Raw genomic sequence first — 22148 nt, 5'->3', positions numbered from 1 at the left:
ACTGATCTGTTCAGCTATAGATCTTACATTGGCGACGAGGATGCGAAAGAACTGCGTGACAAGGCCAGAAGTAAAATAGAAAAGGGTAGAGACACTGCAAACTGCAAGGAAGAAGGTAGCAGAGCTGTGGGCAGCGCCTAAGGTGAAGACGGAAGCGAAGATGGGGAGACATCCACTGGTCCCGGGCCCCAAAGGTGAGAGTTTCTGGCCTCCAAAGGAGAGCCAAAAGGTGAGAAGACACCGGACCATTGAGAAAGTGGACCCTAAGAAACTAGGGGCATTTGGGGGTGCACCTTAAGAGGAGATTGAGCAGCTGCCAAGGAAGTGCGAAGTTTCTCTCATATAGAGAGAAGAAAGAAAAAAGTGAAAAGGCACTGAGGGACATTAGCGCGGCAATCAGCATCCAGGCTGGTGCTGTCTAGAGAGTTGTGCTGGTAGAGATTACAAGCAAGCGGTAGCAGTCCTTACCGGTCAGCAGTGAGGGAGAGGATGTGGTCTGAGGTGCTGCATTGGTCGTGCTCCTGAAGAATTGGAGGCAGTGCGCTGTTGCGATTCGTGCGATTTCTGGGACTTTGAGTCCAGCACCAGCAGCAGTGGGAGGACAGGTCCTACTGCGGGGACTGTTGGGCGAAGAGCTCTGTTTTCTTCTGTATCTTTCCTGTGATTGATGACGTCAGCAAGTTCATGCAGATGACGGTGATCGTTTCATTGAGGTGACGGTGTCATCGTTCTGAGAGCTTGCTCATACAGAAGCGTATGACGAAAAGAAAAGAACCCTCCAATGTCACGGCATCTCTGAACGTTGCGTCAGTTTTTCCTGAGGTTCTTTCCTCTGGTGTCCCATGTTTACAAGCGGAATGTGTGGCGTAATGGAGTACATTATAAAGATTTCACGAAAAGGAGCAGACGCCGTGTGTAATGGAGGAGATTCGCACAAGTTGGTACAAAAATTGGAGGTTGCGGCGCAGAGCGGCGTATAAGCCAACAGGACCATGAAGGGTTCACTGTGGAGAGATCAACGTCGACAATTGCTGTGGGAAGTATATTCCATTTGTTCGTTTTACATTGGAATTTTTTCGTTTCAGCAAAAAGAGCAATTAGCACTGATTAGTGTCCGAGCTATTAAATGGAGTTTTGCTGTTATTTTCACTTAGGAACAGCAATGCGTGACTTGTATTGTGAGGCCTGTGTTGTGAAGTAATTTTGTGCAACCTGCTAGGATGTAAGCTGTGAGTTGTGTATGTAGTGCAGAGAGGATGTGTGTTGTGGCCTCTGTTTTGGGGGCATTACATAGTGAGGTGCATTTTATATGGGTAAAGACTTTTTTTTATTTTTCAGGTTCTTCTTCAGGCAACTGATGACTTTTTGGTGAGGTGATAATATATTTAAATATGAAGTGCAGCATATTTTTCTTTTCTTACAGGTAGAGTAATTTATGGATTTTGAGTATGAAAAAGTAACAGTTGGAAATTTCCTCCTTTTGGTTTTTGTGCTGTTCAGGATGGCCGGGTGGGTCATGTGCTGTTGCAAGGAGGATGTAGGCAGTATGGTGCTGCAGTGTCAGGATGGCCGGGTTGGGTCCTGTGTGTGTATGTGTTGCAGTGAGGTTGTTTGGCAGCATGGTGCTGTGATGTCAGGATGGCCAGTTTGGGCCCTGAGGGTGCGTGCATTATGATGCTGCAGTGTCAGGATGGCCGGGTTGGGTCCTGAATATCTGATGCTGTGGTTTTCCAGGATGGCCAGGTTGGGTCCCGAGTGTGGAGAGTGAGGTGCTATCTGGTAGTGGGTTGGTTGAGTATTGTTGAGTGAAGTGGTTGGTTGTGAGATGGATTGGAGCTTGTCTCCTTGGTATGAATCCAGCTGTAGAGCTTGCATGCTTGGATGGATGATGGTTTGGTTTGTGAGCGTACATAATTTTGGTGTTGCGTAGATGGGATGTGTTGAGTGGAATGGAAGTTCTGTCAGTTGCTGATAGGTGATGTGGAGTTGGTTGTGATGTTTTGTTGGCTCTGTTTCACCTTTTGTTTGTATTGTTTAAGGGGGAAGATATGGTATGTTCTGACTAGGGTTGTTATGTTAGTAATGTAGGTGTGGAATGTAGCCCCCGCTCTGGGTTCTATTGTTGATCAGGACCTAGCCAGAGTGAGGGGCTGGTGGATATCTCTCTCTTCCTTATATATCTTATTTCTTGCAATATTACTATATTTGATCTTGTACGCGAGTTCAAGTAAACGTCTAAGACTGTGTCCAGACTGATTTGTTCAGCTATAGATCTTACATTAACCTTCTAGAGTGAGTATAAAGTAATATTATTTACATACATATGGTCGCCATACACGTTGCAGGGAAAAGATTGTGGCAACATTATATATGGTGACCATATATATCGGGTCAAGATGAGCGGGGGTTGCAAGGGTGTCCCCCCCACTCCGCTTGACAAATAAAGGCTTTGGGAGTTGCAGGAGTGTCCCCTGCATGTTAAATGTAATAATGTCCCTGCAAAAAATAGCAATTTTTTGGCGACTTTTGCCAGGCGACACTTTTGCGGGGACATTATTACATGGAACCCTAGAATGTCTTTCTGCTTATTTAGTTATTACACACCATGAGGTGGATGTGCTGTTCATAAGCGTTGCCAAACCCCACCTCGCAGTTAATGCGACTACTCGTACGCACTTGATCAAAGCTAATTTGAAGGTGTAAAGTGACATCTGATTTTGAAGCATGCCGGGGGCAGGCATAGTTAGCGTGGATAAGGTACTGAAGAGGAGAAACTGGGCTATGCATCAACCTCAAGATCCCTTTCGTTTGGTCACTATGCTGGTTTGGGGCAAAAGCTGGTGAGCTTTGAACTTTGAATTATTCTTTTTTTGAGGAGTTTCATAAACTACAGATTTGAGTCATTTGCTTTAAAGTCATAATTATTTTAAATAAAGTCATAAAGGAGAGACTTGAAAGAAACCTCTGACAGACCGACCACACTCCCCGGCCGAACTCCCCACCTCCAACACATTTTCATATATATTTATATTTTATTGTTAGTTTACAACGCGCTTAATACCAGCGAGTGGTTTCAAAGCACGGGACTGGGATTCTTACCTGTGTTGTGCCGCGTTGTCTTGCTTCCAAGGCAAACGCATTACCCCAGAGCTATCCTTCCTCCCCCTATCCTTGATATTCCCTTTCCCAGAGGACTAAAACTTCAGAGTCACATCACACGATGCACAAGAGATTTATGAGAAGTGTAATTTAGTTGTTAGTTTTAATTTCAGAAATTGCAGCTCCTGTTAGGCACAAAGAGAGACTACAATTGTTCTGTGTCCAAGCAGTTAATACAATCAAGACCTTTAAGTGCATATCACAAAATCGATCTTGTAATGGCCCCTCTTTTACCTGCACTTCTGCCACAGTTTCATTTCTTGAATCTGTATTGAGAGAACCAAATTGCACAGTGCTGGCTTACCTGCTTTATTTTCTGGACTTGTAGCAGAGACTCCAGTTGCACATTTACTGGGCCCATACTGCTGACTAAGGGTGAACATGGTATTTCTGACCTCTAGACCACTACTGAAGACTTCAATTCCTGTACCTGTACTGGCACCATCAGTTGAGGCTAGCAGCTTTATTTCCATAACATGTTATACCACTCTAATTATACAGAGGCGTGCATTATTTCCTGGAATTGTGCTGGCACCACCAGTTATGAATTGACTTGCCAGATTAATGTTTGCAACCTGTGCTTGCAGCTCCAGGTGTACAGGGGTTTGATCACTTTCTGGACCTAAACTAGCAACCTCAGGTGCAGCTAGATTTTCTTACCTGCTTCATCTCCTGCGGTGTGTACAGCATGGTTCTGATGATCATCACCCGGTCCAGAAGATCCAGTGGTATACCATGAGGAGAGAAAATATCCTCTGTACCCCTGGAAACCAAAATATAATTTTTTTTTAATATAACAAACTTTTAGATACTTTTCCACAACTAGCAGAATTGAGGGACTAACAAATCAACTATCAACTGGAATAAAAAGATTAAATTCAAACAATCACGCTCGTGAAACAAATCAAACCAAAGAATCAACGGCCAGACACCAAAAAGTAGATCACCCATTATCGACCTCAAACATGAATTAGACACAGCAAAATGCTGCAATCCATCCCTGAGAAACGGTAATTGAGAGCTTTGTACTAGCTACCCACCAGACAATACAGAGCATAAAAAACGTCACAGAACCAGCTGATGAAATTGCTCCAATGAAGTGTATAGAAGGAAATAACTACACCTTGATTACAATGTCAAACTAAGGAGGGACACGCTTTTTCAATAAAAGCCATTGTTTTTTGTAAAAGCTTAGAGCCTGATATGCAACACTTTGTGGTTCTGCTTTCCATCCAGAGGGCTATGAAAACAAGGCTATTTCAATCAAGGATTTCATCTACCTAACGTTCTAGAATTAAATCCTAAGCAATGAGACCCCAACCTCATTGGATGGTACCTGACCAGGAGAACACTATTGGGAGGAAAATGAAAGCCAGAATATATTTGGCCTCACAATTGCAATCGACCCCCTGCATTCACATGCAAACAGAAAGGATGTGTGTGGTCAAACTCCCGAGTGTTGTGTAGGTTGCCTTGTCTTCCCTTTGTGAACCCTTTGGATTTACTAATATCCGCAAGTATCCTCTGTGGTTTATGGGCTCTAATGCAATACATTTTCAGGACGGCAACTTGAATCAGATCAAAAAGCTATTGTATCTCCAGTTAGGGATGGGGATAATATTTGTGTTCGACATCACCATTCACAAAAATAAAGCTTTAATTTGGCTATTTTGAAAAATATATTGAGCAGTGGAGAAAGGGTGAAAATAAAAAATGGAAAGAACAGGCAGTATGGGCAAAAAGTGGAAGATAACAGCATAGCTAAACATGGCCAACTTTGGTTGTGTTTTTGACGCAAGGTGGTCTACCAAATGTCATCACATAATACAGGGTCTATATCCCCAGACCTGTAAGCACTCGGTTTCTGCTTGCTTCGGAAGAAGAAGCCTGTGCACCCACCTTAGTTAATAGACGTGGGTTCTCAATTGACCTTGTTTGCAGAAGAAATATGACCAACTGGCTCCTTTCTACCTCTGGTGGCTGTTTTTCTTAGAACGTTGCCTGCTTGTTCCAGAGTACAGAGAGGTCACATCAGCAAGAAGCTAGTGACACCAAGATTTGCCCCGAGGATTCCAGTGATTAGTCGAAATGTAGGCACAGGCCTCAATTTTCCTCTGGGACTAAATCTGTAAGTGCTGTAACTCTGCAACATCTTGGCATAAGAAAGTCTACATCTTATTAATTCTCTCCTCTGTCTCTAGTAGAGTTGGAACAGCTCATATCAAAATTACATTGTGTGGGGCTTCACTTCCAGGGCACTGTTGATTCACACACAATGTTACCAGATGCACTCTAGTGTTGCAGTGCTCCAAGGTTCACAGTGCGACAGCTTTTTGAAGTTTCAGCACTAGAGAGGAAGGGTGGCAGGAGATTCGGGTCACTAAAGTACAAGGGTTACAGATACATGTAGCCTTACCGGTTGTTAGGGAGAATTCTCAGAAATGTGCTAATTCCTCTCTACCTTAGAGACCCCCAGCTCTTTTGCTGACTTTAGGACTTTTAATTTCTAACCTGGAGAGAGCGAGACCTTTTTCCACACTCTCTCATGTATTTTCCTGCGATTGGGACAGTGTTTCTTTTGACTTTGGAGTCTGACAAACTCCATAGGCATCATCTTTGCATTGTGACACACAGCATTGTGACACACAGCACCTTCAGTGCAGTGGCACAGGGAAAGTCAGATTTTCCCAAAGGTTTAAATACCTTCTCTTGGTGAAAATACTGTTTCCAAGAGCAGTGAAGTGAAATTGACTTTATTTACATTTTGTAACTTTTTAGACCCAGCACACACTATCTTACCATAGGGTGCTGGAGGGTGTTATGTCTTACCTATCCTGGTTCATTAGCTGTTTCCTAAGTATATGTGAGCCTGTGCCTGGAATGCTTGTATTATAGTGTTCCATCTAGAATGTTTTGGTGTGAGTGCCAAGGTTCTCCCTGTTCAGTTGGAAAATGAGCTGAACAGAGGGGGGACCGGTGGATGCTTCCCTCCCTTATGTACTTATCCTGCCTGTAACTTATTACCTGTGACTTATGTACCACGAACCCACTAAAGTCTCTTAACCCAACCTGGTCTCCTGGCTCATCATTGCAACCCCTCAACTTGCGTTGTAACACTGGCGACGAGGATTTTGGTGATTGAGGTGTACCCGGGGCTGAAAAGCAGCAAGAAAGGACAGAAAAGAAGCAAACCTGTGTCAGAAGGAATATGGTGCACAAGAAGTTGCCCACCAAAAAGGAGTGAGGAACCAGAAGCATCCACCGCCCCCCCCCCCTCCGCCCCTTGGCCCCCAAGGTGAGCGCACCCCATGTCCTCCATGACTGATTAGTGAGGGACATTTATAGTGATTTTGGGGGGCAGCGCTGCTCACTTTCATTTGTTCTGCATCTGCCACAGCAAGGGCTTCTTAATATATGAAGGCATAGGCGCATTTTTAGTTTGGCGCTTCACAAGAAGTCAGTGGCGTGTTATTGGCAGAGCAAGAGGTCGGGGGAACAAAAGAGAGACTCTGCTTATCAGCAGTGCAAATGGCTCCAGCGAGAGAGCGCATAGAAGTAGCCGGGCATTTCACAGCACGCCCACGTTCCTAAGACTTTTACAAGCTGCGCTTGAACATGCTGTAAAAAGGAGCGGCTGCAAGTCATATTAACACTGAGTAGGAGTTAAAGGCGCAGGCTGCGCAGCTGGATTTGACTGTTCATTACCTTCGGCATTACTGGAACATTACATGTACTGCAATGACTGGAGGATGCATTTCAAGGCTATCAAAATGAAAGCGGCAGGCATTTATTTTCTATTAGCATTTCCATTTTGTCTGATCGGATCTTCAGGAAAGTGTTTCTGCCTTTCGATTTTCTTGAAAGTGTAATGTGCAAACCCAAAATGTTTTGCCTTATGTACATTGCAATTTTTTTTTTGTGACATTGCCATTTTATTCAGCTGATATTTAAGAGTTGAAAGCAACATGCAATGTACCCATACAACGTTTCTTTATATTGTAAATGCAAAGGCCATCACATGCTAAAATGTTGTTTGGAAAATGAAAATGAAGGCAATGCATCACTTTGGGAATGTGATATATGAAAACATGGGTCACATTTTGCAGGCATTGTGGTGTAGTTTTTATGGTTTGTTATATGGCATTCTATAACATGCTTCTGGGAAAGGAGTTTCCTGTTTTTTGTGCCAATAGCGTTGGCAGGAGTGTTGATTTACAGTGGCCATGTGCTGTGGGTCTCTTTATTGGTGTGAATATAGTTATTGGTGTGCGCCAAACTGTAAGCATGAGTGTTACCCAAGGGTGGGCAATTGAATTATTTTTTGGAGCCATATGGTGGCTATGTGCCAATAAGCATTGTTTTATTATGGTGCCAATGTGTTTTGTTTGGCAAGTGTTTTAGTAATTGCATTGGACCTAAAGTTATGGTGCCAATGTTGGTTATTGGCAAGTTTTAATTGGAAATGGCTATAGCACCAATGTTTTTAGCAGGTTTTAAGTGGTAATGGAATGGAATTAATGCAATCAAAGAAATGGCAGGTAACAAAATGTATAGCATATTTTGCAGTAACTGACCCACAGTTACATATCAACAAAGACTCTGCAGGCATAACATTTTGAACTTTTATTGTGGTGCACCTAATTTTCGGATTATCAAAATTTGTTATGCTGAATTCGTCTTGTTGTTTTTGTGTGGACATTGTGAGTGCCATAGAACAACTGCATTTCTTGGATATGTTCACTTTGACAATGTTTTTATTAACCTAACAATTTTCCACAGGTGTATGTCAAAACTGAACTTTGCAAGCATGATTTTTGGGACTCGCTATGGTGGTGTAACTTAAAACGTTTTATATTCCCAAATTTTTCAAGCTGAATTCGTTCATTAGTTTATTTAACAAACTGTGTAGGTTATTAATAAGTCAGCTGTGTGATTGTGGTTGTGTGAACGTCTGTTTGCCAGTATGAGAGCATGGTTTGCTCATTGTCTAGTAATAGGTTAGTTCCTTGACCTTTAAGCATGCCTATGTTTAATGTGCTTAGTTGTGGCGAGCATTCTCTTGTTCAGGTAGTGAACTTACATAGGTTCAAATGTTAATGTGCTCAGTGGTGAGCATTGGTGTTTCAAGGTTAGTAGCTAGGTTACAGACCTGGTTTTATGTTGGCACATTTTTGTGTCAATGTGTTAGTTAGTTAATGATTGATCATTTGGTTGGGTATCAACATTGGTGCTATTTGTCACCGTTAATGTGGTTGGTGCTCAGAAGGATGTTATGTGGAGGCAATTTGTGTCTCTAAATGATATGCATTAGGCAGATAGAGGGTATTAACCCTGTAGTTTCTTTCAAGAAGCTTTTGATGTTGGAGAATGTTGTAACAGGGTTAATGATATGATGTAGGTGGTCAAGTTTGTTTATTAGAGTGTGGGCTGGTTCCCTGTAGCTGAGTTCCATAAATGGCCATTATGGTTCTGGCGAGTGTCTTGTAGTGGATTAGCTATTTTTAGCTATATCATGGAATTGGAAGGGAATAGCATATGACTATTAGTGGTTTGCTGGATGGGATATGGAAGGATAGTTTTTTTTAGATATATTGCCCATTTATTACTTTTCCTTCTGTTTCCTTCCTTCATTGTATTGTCATGTAAGGGGGGAGATGTGTTATGTCTTACCTATCCTGGTTCATTAGCTGTTTCCTAAGTATATGTGAGCCTGTGCCTGGAATGCTTGTATTATAGTGTTCCATCTAGAATGTTTTGTGTGAGTGCCAAGGTTCTCCCTGTTCAGTTGGAAAATGAGCTGAACAGAGGGGGGACCGGTGGATGCTTCCCTCCCTTATGTACTTATCCTGCCTGTAACTTATTACCTGTGACTTATGTACCACGAACCCACTAAAGTCTCTTAACCCAACCTGGTCTCCTGGCTCATCATTGCAACCCCTCAACTTGCGTTGTAACAGAGGGGTTACTTAGTATCCCCTTTGTCTAGTTTCTCATGTAACATTTTTATGTTATCCTTTCCAATATTAATGACTGGTGGCAGTGGTTTACTTTTTGCTACCATTGTGTGTTTTTTTTTACTGCAGGCTGCGTTCGCAGCTGCAGTAAGGCCCCCATGGGTTCCCCATTTTGTCAAAATGGCCCCTGTCTTTTTTGCCATTGTCGGAGGTTTGGTCCCTTGGTTCATTTGGACTTTGGCGGGATTCACGAGTGAAGCCCGCCTCTAGCTCCAGTATGTCTGGCAGGGGCAGGAAGTGAGGGAGGTGCCCGAAACTCCCTGTGCTTAATCCCCTTGGTTACAGGAATGCACCCAAAGGTGATTGGCTGGCTGGCTGTCCGGCAAGGACAGCCACCTTGCTGTGTGATTGACAGCAAGGCTGGAAAGAACTGAACTGGAGAAACCTGCATAAAAAGGCAAGGCTTTTAGCTTGGAAGGCAAAGTCGACCACAGGACGAAGGAATCCGAAGAAGAACTTGGAAGAGACGCCTGCTGCAACTCCTGGACCGTTGGTTTGCCCGGTGAAGCCCTGCTGCTGTGCTGAAGCTCCGAATTAGTTTTGACTAGAGAAGCCCTGCAAAGAAGACTTCTCCGCTTGGGTTGGTGGGACCAATCAACCCCAAAGTGAACTCGTTCGGACATCATCTCGAAGCTGGCTGTACTTCCACTGCTGCTGGAACCAAAGTGTCAGGGAGAGGAACACCAAACCGAGTGGATCGCTTTTAAGTAGCACCCGAGCACCAGGAAGATCCTCTAGACTTCCATGAAGCAGGACTGACCAGGCCTGAGCCACCTCAACAGAGTGCTGGACCCCAAGTGGTATCCGTGAACCGCTGTGTTGCTATTTGCCGTCAGACGTGAGGAGCTGAAACCGCGAAGTGCCGCTGAATTGAAGTTTACCCATTGCTGCCGCTGACCTTCCCAATGCAGTGCAGGAGTCCCCAGACGTCCTCCCTCTTGTCCCCACGACTAAGGCCCAGGAACACCAGGATCTGCAGAGCTATACAGGAACAGAAGCCAGCTGGAACCATTTCTTCTAACCAAAGGTATTGTAAACCTGAGAGGACTTACTTCTTTTGTAGCCTTACGCACTCTCAGTTCAGACTTGTACTGCTTGCCCTTGCAGAGCTGCTTACTGCTTTGCCCTTCACAAGCCTCCCAGCTTGTGGCCCATCAAGTGAATCGTATTTCTACAAATGTTTCTAAAAACATTGTGCAAGACTTTTACTTACCTGCAAAGAAGATCTTCAGCTCCCCTAGATTTTGCCCAACTAACATTGGCCGTCCTAGCTCCCTGAGAGACTCATGTTACCGCCGGCTCTGTGCCTTTACCTTTCCCCCAGGAAAGGGTTAAATTTACTTGACAGTGGAAGGTTTAAAAAGTACTTGCCCATTTATGAATTATTTGCTAACCTTTGTTTTATTCCCATATCTAACCTTTGGACCAAACTCAGTATTGCTCTAAATGTACCAGTGATAAATCAATGTCCATAGTGTCCTAGTTATTTAAGTCACCTGAGGGTGTAGGAAGTGTCTGTGTGCCATCCCCAATGGGTATCATCTGATTTAGAGAAACTAAGGGTGTATTTTGAAGTGTATTATAATTGTTACATGTTTTGCTCCCTTCTGAAGAAGGCGTATATAACTGACTGTTAAATTAATAATTGTTTAATCAAGAAACCTTGAGTGTAAGTGTTTATTTGAATAACTGTCACTGAAGCTCTGTGTTACAATCCTACTGCTCACATTGACCCCTCTTGAGATAAGCCTGGCTGCTCAGCCACACTACCAACCTGTGTAGTACAGACCTATACCAAAGGTTGGGTTCCTATTTTCCAGGTGGTCAAGGTTGCTGTAGTGGTTCCAAAGGATACTGCACACAATCTTGCCTAACACCGGCAAGCAATGTTGAGTCATAGTCTGAAAAAGTATTAAAGCAAATTGCTTTGGTTACTGGTCACTAGATATTAATAGAATACCTTCCTTTTTTCTGGCACAGCATTTTCGTGGAGCTGTAAACATGTTCGCATTAACCAATTTAATAGTACACTATTTATCAATCCTAGAAAGACGAAATGCCAAGTAGGCCTTGAGGGATTTCAAGTCCGACACCTCAGCAGAAAGCTCTGAACCCACCACTTAACTGATCAACTTAGAATGCAAACTGGTCATAATGGTGCGTGTGGGTCTATGAGGTCACTGTGGGCTCCGATGGGAATGCAGAGTGCGTGGTGACTGTTGAGTGGAGGTGGCTCGACGGGTGTGGGGAGCCCAGTGACTGGCGTGTTAACTATGTGTTGTGCCGTTCTACCCTATAAACCAGTGGGTACCGAACCAAGGACAATAAGAGGACGCTTCCCGCTTCATTACAACAAAACTGCAGTGTTTAGACAATGGTGCTCCATCTTTCAGGCCTACAACAGGAATTCCAAGTGTGAAACCAAACCCTGTAAATACATTTATTAAACTAACTGATAAGAAGGGGCGGTTTACAATTTCTCTATTAACTACTCTCCTTCCTCTCTTTAAAGTCCATTCGTTTACTGGTGTGTGTGCCCCAGAAACCTTCATCAGACACCTAAATAATAATAGCCTGGTACACCGCATCCCAAATCGGAGGATGAGCGGTCTATGAGCTAAATTCTCTGCATATGTCCCAAATGGGAACCTAAGATCAAGTAAAGGTAAATTGAAGTGTATCCCATGTTTTAAACGATCATGACATAGCAGCATGTTTTTCTTTCTAACAAACCTGTGGAACTCACTTTCTGAAGAAATGTGAGGAGCATCGTGTTTTCCACAAACAAAAAAAGAAAAAAATAATCCCGCTTTTCCAATCGTTAATGTCCTTTTTCCTGGTTTGATTTCTAGGTTTTGTGCTGGTGGCAGTTTCAGTGCCAAGATGCCTACAGGTGAACTTTGTGGTTTATACATCTTAAAACAAAACTGAAATAGTTGTGACAGCCTGCATCTGAGGGGCAGTCTAGAAAAAGCAGACTCCAAAAAGAGCGGTTTATGACAAAGTTGCATTTGCTGACCGGCCTATTGCACCTTGAGGGACCCTTGAGACCAGGGATACCCACCTACTGTGTGCTGTTCTGTGCTAGCTGGAATAAGTACATGGAGGGGTCCCCAGAACCTCCTCCATTTGCCCCAGGTCGCCCAGTTTCAGCAAGCCATCTGTAGTGAGGCATAGTTCCCATTTTTTAATTTGGCAGTGGAAAGGACTAAGTCACACAACCTCATATTGCATTACAGGCTTTCCTAAAAGAAATGTGTCGTAATGGAATGCTGACTCGTCTTGCGTCGTCAGCATTCCAGCCTCGCATCAGAAAGGACGGTTGGGCTGGGCTGGGTGGCGGTGTGCCACAGGGTCTGCTGAATAAACATAGTTGACTGCACTTACCCGGAGTCATTCGTTTTATCACGGGCAACAAAGATATCTCAAGGAGGAGCAGACCCTGTGTGGAGATCCATGCGTGCAGGATCAAACGCACCGGCGGATCGAGGGGTGGTGTTAGAGTCCAGGCCCCCTCTCCGCGAATTCCACCCAGGGCGGCTGAGGTGAGGTACCAGAGAGCCCCCAGGATGCGCCTGTGCATTTTGGCCGCAAGATTGTCAAGGTACATTAATACCCTGCAAATTTTCTTTAAAGCTGTCTGTTAAAGCTGTCTCTGGGGAATCTGTGAACCATCTCGTCCAGGGCTGCAGGTGGACAAATATTTGCATGAGATAGCGGAGGTGGGTGGGGAGGCTGTGCTTGAACTGGCAGATTTGAGCAGAAAGGAGCAAATTTTAACACCCTGCAGTCATTCAACACAGCAATACCCCACCGGCCTTCCTAGTGGCTCCTGGTGAACCGCCCTTGGGACTTATGGGTGGATGCCTTCAGGGTGTACATGAGAGGAACACTGGCGGAACAAAGTACAGCGACGATGAGAAGGAGGCGGCACTCTTGAACTGCATCGGGACTGAAGGACTCCGGATCTTCAGGCACTTGCCAGGCGAGGAGGTGTACGTACTTGGTGGCGGAAAGGGAGAGAGAGTGGTGAACGCCTACGAGACTGCCCTTAAGAAGTTGGAAGGACGGTTTGGGAAAAGGATCAATGTGGTGCTTGAACAAGATCACTTTCTCCAAGGCGCAAGGAGTTGGGGAAAAGTATCGACTCCTACGTCATGGCACTGCAGACACTGCTAGCCCACATGCAGGTTTACTGGTGTGCAGGACGAGTACATTAGGGATCAAATTATGAGAACCAGTAATTCCAAAGTCCGGGAGAGAATATGGATAGAAAGAGATCCCCCGCTGGACAAGCTGATAGAAATTGCCAGAGCAAAAGAGGAATCACGTGCTAGTGTCCAGACTGTCACAGAGAAAGTGGACAAGCATGGTCAAGCAGAGTCGGTTCAAGCCATTTTATGGTCATACAGGAGGGGCGCCAGCGATTTCAGAAAGAAAGTGGAAAAGACCGAGGGGCAATACGCAAGGCAAGCAAAGCGAACTATAGGGGTTGAACTGAAGGAGGCATGCAAGAGATGCGGTTGGTCCAGTCATCCCACGGAGCCAAGGAGTGTCCGGCCGGAGCAGTGGAGTGCAGACGGTGCCAAGCCAGAGGACATTATGCTAGGATGTGCAGAGCGAACTTGGTGGAGGGCAGTGCACAGGGAAGGCAGACAGACAATTGGGATGATTGAATCAGAAGGGGGTCAAGGGTGTCAAGATGTGGTTGATAGCACCAGAATGAGTCAAGCGGTGATCCTGCATGTTGAAGGGGTGACCAAAAAGGGGACATGGGATATATTAACTGTGAAAACGTTGGTGGATTCTGGTTCTCCGCACACCATGATTTCTCCTGGGATGTACAGGAAGAGGTTTGGAAAGAGGGTGGCGGATCTCAATCCCTCAGATATAAACCCGAGTCCATATGGTTGTCATGATTCCTGCCCCTCATGTCCCCAGCCCTCCAAGATGTCAGGCTGGAGCAAGGCCACAATCACCTACATGGCCCTCAAGGGCCTCTCCATCCCTCCAAAGACCCACTTGGAGTCAGACTTGGCGCTTGTGGCACCAGACTCACTCACTCCCATAGGATAACATTGGGGATTGGACTTGTAGTGCATTGATGGGGACAAGATGAATGCCCCCACATATTTCGGTTCCCAGAACTGCATGTGGAGTCTAGTCTTTTGGGTGTGGTTCAGCCTAGAGACACCTGGGATACCCAGAGACTATTTAAGCCACGCCCAGGATGAGAATCATGCTTTGTGTTTTCTGCACCTGCAGCGTGACACTCACCGTGTTCGGATCGGTCTCCAGTAGGCCTGCATCTTTCTTCTGCGCTCAGCTCCTGCAAGAACACCGTTAGGAACAGCCTTACCTTGCGGCGCTTCTGCCCATCATTCATTGCTTCTTCTGTTCTGCGGGCATCTTCGGCTGTGTCATTCCCATCCCAGCATGCTGCTTCCTAAGGAAAAGAGAAAAGAACAGAAAAAAGGCATTAGTAAACATTCAGCAAATCTTCGCTTATTTTTAAAGATTGTACGAGCTTCAAACGCTTACCTGAATCCCAGCCGCTCTGGGGGGAACTCTGTCTCTGGAACTTCTCATCCATCTGCAAGAGGGAAAAGACACTCCAGGTTAGCGTGGAAACATCTAGAGACGCTGCATACCGCGTTTACTCACCGCATTTCCTCTTCATAACCGGCATCCACGCTGAAAACGTTGCGCCACCTAAAAGACACAGAAAAAGAACTCAAGTTAAATACAATTACGAAAAGGTTGCATTGCGCTCTCACTCAACTTTAGCGCTACTCATCTCAGCAGCACGTCGCTATCCCCGGACGCCAGCCATCAACTAAGGAAGGAAAGGAACCAAGTTAGAGAACTGTTCAAAAGACTCATTATACTTACCTGTCGGACTCTTGCCAGTTAAGTAACTAGGCAGCAACGAGCCCGCATCAATCAACGCACCCCTGTGCAGGACGGAGAGTACACTTTCCAATAAAACAAGGTGAGCTGTGGATCAAAGAGAAGGGTTTGACCCCGGGGAAGAAGGGGTTCAAGCACACACAGACAATAGGGAGTTAAACTTTACCAATCCTGTGTTTCAGGCCCAGTCTCCAGTCGAGTAGACTCCAGGGAAGGGTTCGAGGTCGTAAGAGGTCAGAACACACTGAGTGACGTCCCCGTGGATACCAGGTGAGCGCTACAATGGTCAAGTGCCCATAAAGGTGATGGGACATGAGTGGGCGCAGATTGAGTTTAAGGGACGCAGCATACAGGTTAAGTTCCATGTAGCGCACAAGGGTGCCAGTGTGCTGGGATTGGATGAGCAGGCCGCGCAGGACATTGAGATACGTCCTGGGAAAAAGTTTTCACGGTGGTGTTTGCCGAACGACTGGGGATGTAATGGGGGTTCTCGCACCGGATTGTGCTCAAGAGAGGCGTGGTGCCCAAGGTGCATAAAGTCAGAGGTTTCCGGTGTTGGCCAGGGAAGGGTTAAAATCGAAGTTGGAAAAATTGCACACAACATAGAGGAAAGAGAGGTTGGAGTGGCTATCCCCTGAAGCATTGGCCTGGAAACAGGATGCAGGGTTGAGGATGTGCGTTGACCTTTGAGAACTAAATGCCAGTATTTGGGCCGATCGCCATCCTCTTCCCAATATCAATGAGTTGCTTTTGATGATAGGGCATGCAGAGTGGTTCTCTACCTTGGATTTATCGTCAGCATATCACCAAATTGATTTGTATGCAGAGTCGCGGCCTTTGACATCTTTTGTAACACCGTTTGGCGCTTATAGGTTCTGCCACATGTCTTTTGGTTTGGAGAGGTTTCTGGTGTTAGCTATTTTCAGGACAACATTTTGGTTTGCGGAAAGAGTAGGAGAGAACATGATGACAGGGTGCACCAAGTAATGCGTATATCCTGCAGCAGAGCGGTTTCACTGTAAAACTGTCCAAATGTCAGGGGGTGCCAAGTGTGTCATATTTGGGGCATACACTGGGCGCTGTTGGTATAAGGCCGAGGGAGGAGCTTGTGAGGGTTATGAGGGAGGCTCCGTCCCCCATCAATAAAGAACAACTCAGGTCCTTTTTGGGCATGACCCAGTACTATGTGAAATTCAAACCGTCCTATGCGGAAAAGACGGTATACATGCGGGCACTGTTCAAAAAAGAATGCTAGACTGGCAGGATGAATTTGAATTGTTGAAGGATGTGGCTGGGGCTCTGTCTTTGGGGTCCTTTGACCGGAAAAATAGGACTGTGCTTACAGTTGATGCTAGTGAGGTTGGCGTCCGGGCAGTGTTGGAACAGTGGAAAGATGGTGAATGTAAACCCATCGCTTTTGCATCTAGAGCTTTGAGGGAGGCAGAGGGGAGGCACATGGTTATTGAGAGAGAAGCATTTGCCGCAGTGTGGGCTTCGAAGCATTTTAGGACGTTTTTGTGGGGGATCCCATACTTGATAAGGACAGATCATAAAGCCTTGGCGCAAGTGCTCACGACCACAGGCACGGCGTCAGTGTCTACCAGAATAGCGATATGGATGGTTGACTTGCAAGAGTTTGATTTTAGGAGAGAGTATATTCCCGGGAAGAAGAATTTGGTGCAGACTGTTTGTCATGGTTGCCTGTGGTGGTGCCTGGTGATGTGGAGAATAGCGATGTAGGTACGCAAGTAGCATGTATACTTCCTGCGGTGGACAAGAGTGAGTGGGAAGTGGAATCAGCGTAGGATGCTGAAGGCCTGCAGAGAGGCTGGGATGCGGTCAAAGGCAGGGCGGAAGGCAAGGTGTACAAGCACGTTCTGTGTGAGTTGGCGGAGGGACCGTGGCCGTTACAAAGATGTAGAGACTGGTTGCCCCTGCGAGTAGGAGAACTAGGTTGGTAGAGCTGGCGCACAACGGATATTTGGGCAGGTCTTTGACAAAGAGGAGGTTGCGGGAAGATTATTGATGGAAGCAGTAGTAAGAGTGTGTGACTTGCGCACTTGGTGAGAAGAGTAGAGTGATATGCCCTCAACCCCTGTATCTTGTGGCTGTGCCTAACGAGGTGTGGTTAAAAGGTGGCTTTGGATATCATGGGGCCAATGGAATGTTTGCAGGGTGGGTTGAGGTTCTTGGTGGTGTTCGTGGATTACACCTCGCGGTGGGTGGAGGCTGCCGCTTTCGAAAGTGTCAACACCGATAGGGAGATTGGTTTTCTCAAGAAGATTTTTGATGGAGAAGGGGTGCCGGCGAGTGTGGTTACTGACAACGGCGTACAATTTGTTTCCCAGCAAATGCAGGATTTTCTTAGGTATTATGGAATCAGACATCATTGGACCGCTCTGTACAATCCTCACGCGAATGGATTGGTTGAGAGGGTTAATGGTTTTGTTAAAGGGGCTATTCAGTTGGCCATAGCGAATGGGTTATCGTGGCAGGATGTATTGTCGGAGACTATCAGCCTACAGACGAACCCTTTCGCTGATGACAGGTAGAAACCTGTTTGAACTGATGGGGGGGGGGGCAGGAAGGCGCGTTTGAAGTTGAGGACTGTTGCCTTGGGTGGTGGCGTGGTGACTGAAGTGAATATGGCTGAGGTGTTGCGGAGAGTGCAGTCTCGCCAGGACAGTGTGAGGCTGCAGCAGGGCGGAAGGAAGCCTATTAGGGTCAAAGTGGGTGATCAGGTTTGTGTAAAGAATCCCAGGTTTGTTCCGAAGGGGAGCAGCGCGTTCATGTCTCCTTGTGTGGTTACAGGTGTGGGGACAGGTTATGTGGTTCTTGATGACTGGTTGAGGCGGAGCAAGAGGAGAGTTGTGGTTTTAGGCAAGGGTGTGCACCGTTGTTGCACCAGCAGGAAAATGGATTGAAAGGTATTTTGTGTGATTTCCCCGTGTAACAGCGTGTGCATGTTTCTAGGGATCGTGGTGATGAGGCGTTTGGAGGAGATGGTCAGGAAGATGGAAGAAGTGTGTCGAGTGAAGGGGGAATTCCTTCTGTAGCAGTGCGTGGTCGTCGTCTTGCAAGGGTATGTAGGCCACCTGTAAAAATTAGAGATTATGTGTGGTAGGGAGTGGAGTGAGTAGTGAGCAAATTTTAGTTTGCTTTAAGATATTCTCGTACATTTATTGTTCGTTCCATGCTTTACATTTTTGTGTTTCTGTATTGTGTTGTGTGGAGCTCTTCCCCTTTTTTTTCCATGGAATGTTCCAGTTTTAATTTTGTGTGGAATTATTGTCCATTTTCTATTCACACCAAGTGGGTTTGGGGGGGGCAGATGTGTCATAATGTAATGTGCGTGTCAGCTGGAATGCTGACTCGTCTTGTGTAGTCAGCATTCCAGCCTCGCATCAGAATGTAGGGTTGGGCTGGGTGGCGGTGTGCCACGGGGTCTGCTGAATAAACACAGAGTTGACTGCACTTACCCGGAGTCATTCGTTTTATCAAAATGCCCCATCGTCCCCAATGCAACATACCACTTTCACTCTGTCATCTTTCTCTCATGACGTGGCCAAAAAGCTAAGGTCCTTTAAGGACGCGCCTCCCCCGTCTACTTCATTCAAGGTCCCTGACACGCTGTGACAATTTAGGCAACACCTTAGCAAGGCCAGCGGTTAACCGCGGTCTGCCTCATCAATCCCACAGAAACAACGCAGTGATAACATTTTCATGACCTCCAGTTCAAAACAGTCTCCTCTAAGTTGAAACGAGTCTTTGTGGATCTGGCGTGTGATCCCATGGCCTCCAGTGATAAACTGTTCACATAAACAATTTTTTAAAAGTTATATCCATCATACCACAGGAGATGCGGGATGCAGGCTCTTTCAGTTGACAGTTTCAAATGCATAAAGGGTGTTTCTAAAATGAAGAGTATGACAGTATCACCCTACAATCAACACAACAGACTTTAAGATACAGTGCCATCATCTCGCTCGACATTCCTCATTACAAGAGCCAAAGAGCGGGAAGCACCAGCCTCCCAGTTGCAGCTCCCTCACTCACTCTGGAACACATTACCTGCACCACTTCGTTAACAATCTTACCATAAGTTTTTTTTTAAACTGATCAAAACATGGCTTTTTGAAAAATGTGATTGATGCCACCTGTATATGGACACTTGAATCTGTACGTTTACCTGAAACTGGAAACATGCGGTAAGGAACTCTGGGATATCCCTAGGTTTGGGCGTTTAATAACGCCTTTAATAAAGACCCGTTTTCCTTTAACTTTTCTAATTCCACTTCTTAGGCTGAGTGGACCCTTTCACAGTCTATGTTCAGAAGTCACCCGACACTACTTGGTAGGCATGGCGGGCATCTGATGGCCCACATCTGATGGCCCATGAAGCTGCCTGTAACCAGTCTCTGTCTTATTCCCTAAACCACTGTAGGATGGCCAATACAACAAAAGTCATGTCAAACAGAGATTTAGACTTGTGTGATCAGGGCCAAAGCAGCCTCTGTGGCCATCCAGACAACTATCCCATTTCATGCAATCTGCAAATACACCAGAATGTATCAATTTAACAGACTTTTTTTTTTATTGTATTTATTTTTTTTAATGTGGGAGGAGACCCCTTGCAGGCCCCCACCCCTCCCTACCCGAATTTATACCCTTACCTCACACACCCCACCTATTACGTATACCATTTCCCCTAGCATTTTCAGTGAAATCACATTAGGGGAAATGGTATTCGAAGAAATCTACGGCAACGTATATGCCACCAGTGTTACTCTTCATGTGCCCTGTAAATACTGGTTCATGGACTTTAGTGAGGCTATTGCTTGGTTTGCTCAGACCATGCTGAAGAACATCTTTTCGTTAGCCCTCTGGCTGGCCATCTGCCACGCCGCAAGATATGCATAGGAACCTGTGTGCATGGGATGGAGGGGCCCAGGTTTTAAGGGTAGGTACAACATAATCACTGAGTACTTCATTTCTACAACACACCCTCCAACTTCTGGGACAGAGAAAAAAGTCCAAGGGAGAGTGGTCTACAGCCATTGTTGTAATTGAACCTTATACACTAGAGTGAATTTGGACCTTATGAAACAAAAATAAAAAACGTCATAGATGTGTTGTTCCCTTGCAGCAATAGATATTGAAGGGAGCTAGGATCTAATTCGCTCTCACTTCTTGTTGCATAGAAGAGTCTGGTTAGCTTGACAGCAAACGCAACTAGAAGCTACTTTTGACCCCCTCACTGGTGCCATATAAACATACCAAAGTGACATTAACTCTGTTTTATATGTATCATGGAGCATTAGGTCACATATAGAAGACATTTAAAACAAAAGTACAGAGAGCTTTAGTTTCCATCTCACATGGAAGTTAGATCTGTGGCACGCAAAGCACTTGCTCCTAAATCCAAAGCAGTAGTTACTGGGCGACGGCGGATACCCAGTGGTTGCTTTTAGCACCTGCTCATCAAATCTTTCTTTCAAACCCTTGACAGTAGAATAGCAACCCAAAATGTATAGCTATCTTCAAGAGAACCACACAAATCATGCAAAGACCTTTCAGAAATTAGCAAAACTATAAGCAGTCTGGTCCTATGACAGAACTGTCCTTATGCTCCACCATCAAACTAAAATCTATCACAGGAATCAGTGATGAGAATAAGAGGAACATCCTAGATGCAGAAAATTAAGGTTAGCAAACCAGTTGTGGAAAGTTCTAGACTAGATCCCTACATGGTAATCACAAACCTTCAATTCTGCACAAAGGATTGGACTTGCAAGACGCAGTCAAAATATTTTCTCCAATATGATCAATTACAAGAATTACTAACTGACATTTTCCAATGCATCTGTGCATGATTGATTTTGGTTGCTCTAGGTTTTATGTTTGTATTTATTTGAAGAACAGGTTTGTCCATTTCAATCAGATGATTAGGCATTCCTCAGGAAGGTGCCTCAGGCCAGTACATGGCAAGCCATTACATGACGGTGTGAACAAAGTGGGACATAGACCAGAGACTAAATAAACAAAAATATAAGAAAGAGGTGGCTTATGAAAAACACATTAAACTAGGGGAGGGGAGTGCTTAAAACTAAAGGGGTATTATAGAAATATACAAAATAGTATCATTAGGTGGCACTGCAGTGAGTGGTGGTGACAGGGAGAATAGGGGGCACAGGGAGCTCCCTCTAGGTAATAAAAAGATTAGACCGAGTTTTGAAAAGATCCACATTTGGACTGCCTTGGATTGTGATGGGCAGCAGATTCCAATGGAGCGGGCGAGGAGGGACACAAGGCGCAGGTGAATGGAGACACGAGGGCAGGCTATAATGAGATTTAGTGCAGAGTAGTAACGGAGGGAAGATGCTAACAGACATAAGACGGCAGAGGAGTAGACATTAGATACAGTCAGAGAAATAGTGAGGAACAAGACCACTAACAGCTTTGTAGACTCCGAGAAGGAACATGAAAGGGGAGCAGTTGTGCATGCAGAGGCAATCAGCATGGTGTTTGTAGAAGTGGGGGACCATCGGGGTAGGTTATAGAGTTTACTTTGCATTCTAGGACTATTAGTCCTGCATCAGGGACAACAAATACCTGAAATGGAAAGAAAAACAGAATGGGGAATGAAGACATATGCATCAGCTAGATCTGAGAAAATATGTGGTAAAGTGTCTAAAGTGCAGACCCGGCTTAAACAACCAGGGTGTGATCCTGGGAAAAATCAATTACCTCAGTGTGCCCTATCGGCCAAAAACAGAATAAAAAGCTACGGGTTAAGTGGCGTTGTGGGGGTAGGGTGATGCAATGCTGTGTATGCATTTTCTGTTTTGAGGAGGAGGAGGAAGTGGGTCAGGTATGGCTTTTGTGGTGGGGTGCAGATGCAGGATGCCAGCAGCTTTGAGTCGTTGTGTGGCTGTTCGAAGCCAAGGCACTATGACTCGTTCTACGCATACATGGTCTAGCCCGCCCCATCTAAATGTCCAAGTCCCTTGCGCCAGCAGCCAACCCTCCCTTCCCCTTACAAATTACCTTTATGAATCTGAAACT

At 45.4% G+C, this 22148-nt stretch overlaps 1 protein-coding gene across 1 annotated transcript in view; it reads right to left on the bottom strand.

Moving 5' to 3' along the window:
* The window catches only part of RUVBL1 (RuvB like AAA ATPase 1), a 396640-nt gene that overhangs the window by 69148 nt on the left and 305344 nt on the right, over positions 1-22148 (bottom strand). The window contains exon 9 of the mRNA XM_069643365.1: positions 3820-3922. Coding sequence (XP_069499466.1) covers positions 3820-3922 — 103 coding nt within the window. The remainder of the gene's footprint in view (positions 1-3819; positions 3923-22148) is intronic.

This window comes from Ambystoma mexicanum, chromosome 2p (genome assembly GCF_040938575.1).
Source record: "Ambystoma mexicanum isolate Mex_15411 chromosome 2p, UKY_AmexF1_1, whole genome shotgun sequence".
NCBI classification, from domain to species: Eukaryota; Metazoa; Chordata; class Amphibia; order Caudata; family Ambystomatidae; genus Ambystoma; species Ambystoma mexicanum.
The sequence above is the reverse complement of the archived record's forward strand: the minus strand, read 5'-3'. Positions and strand labels throughout refer to the sequence as shown.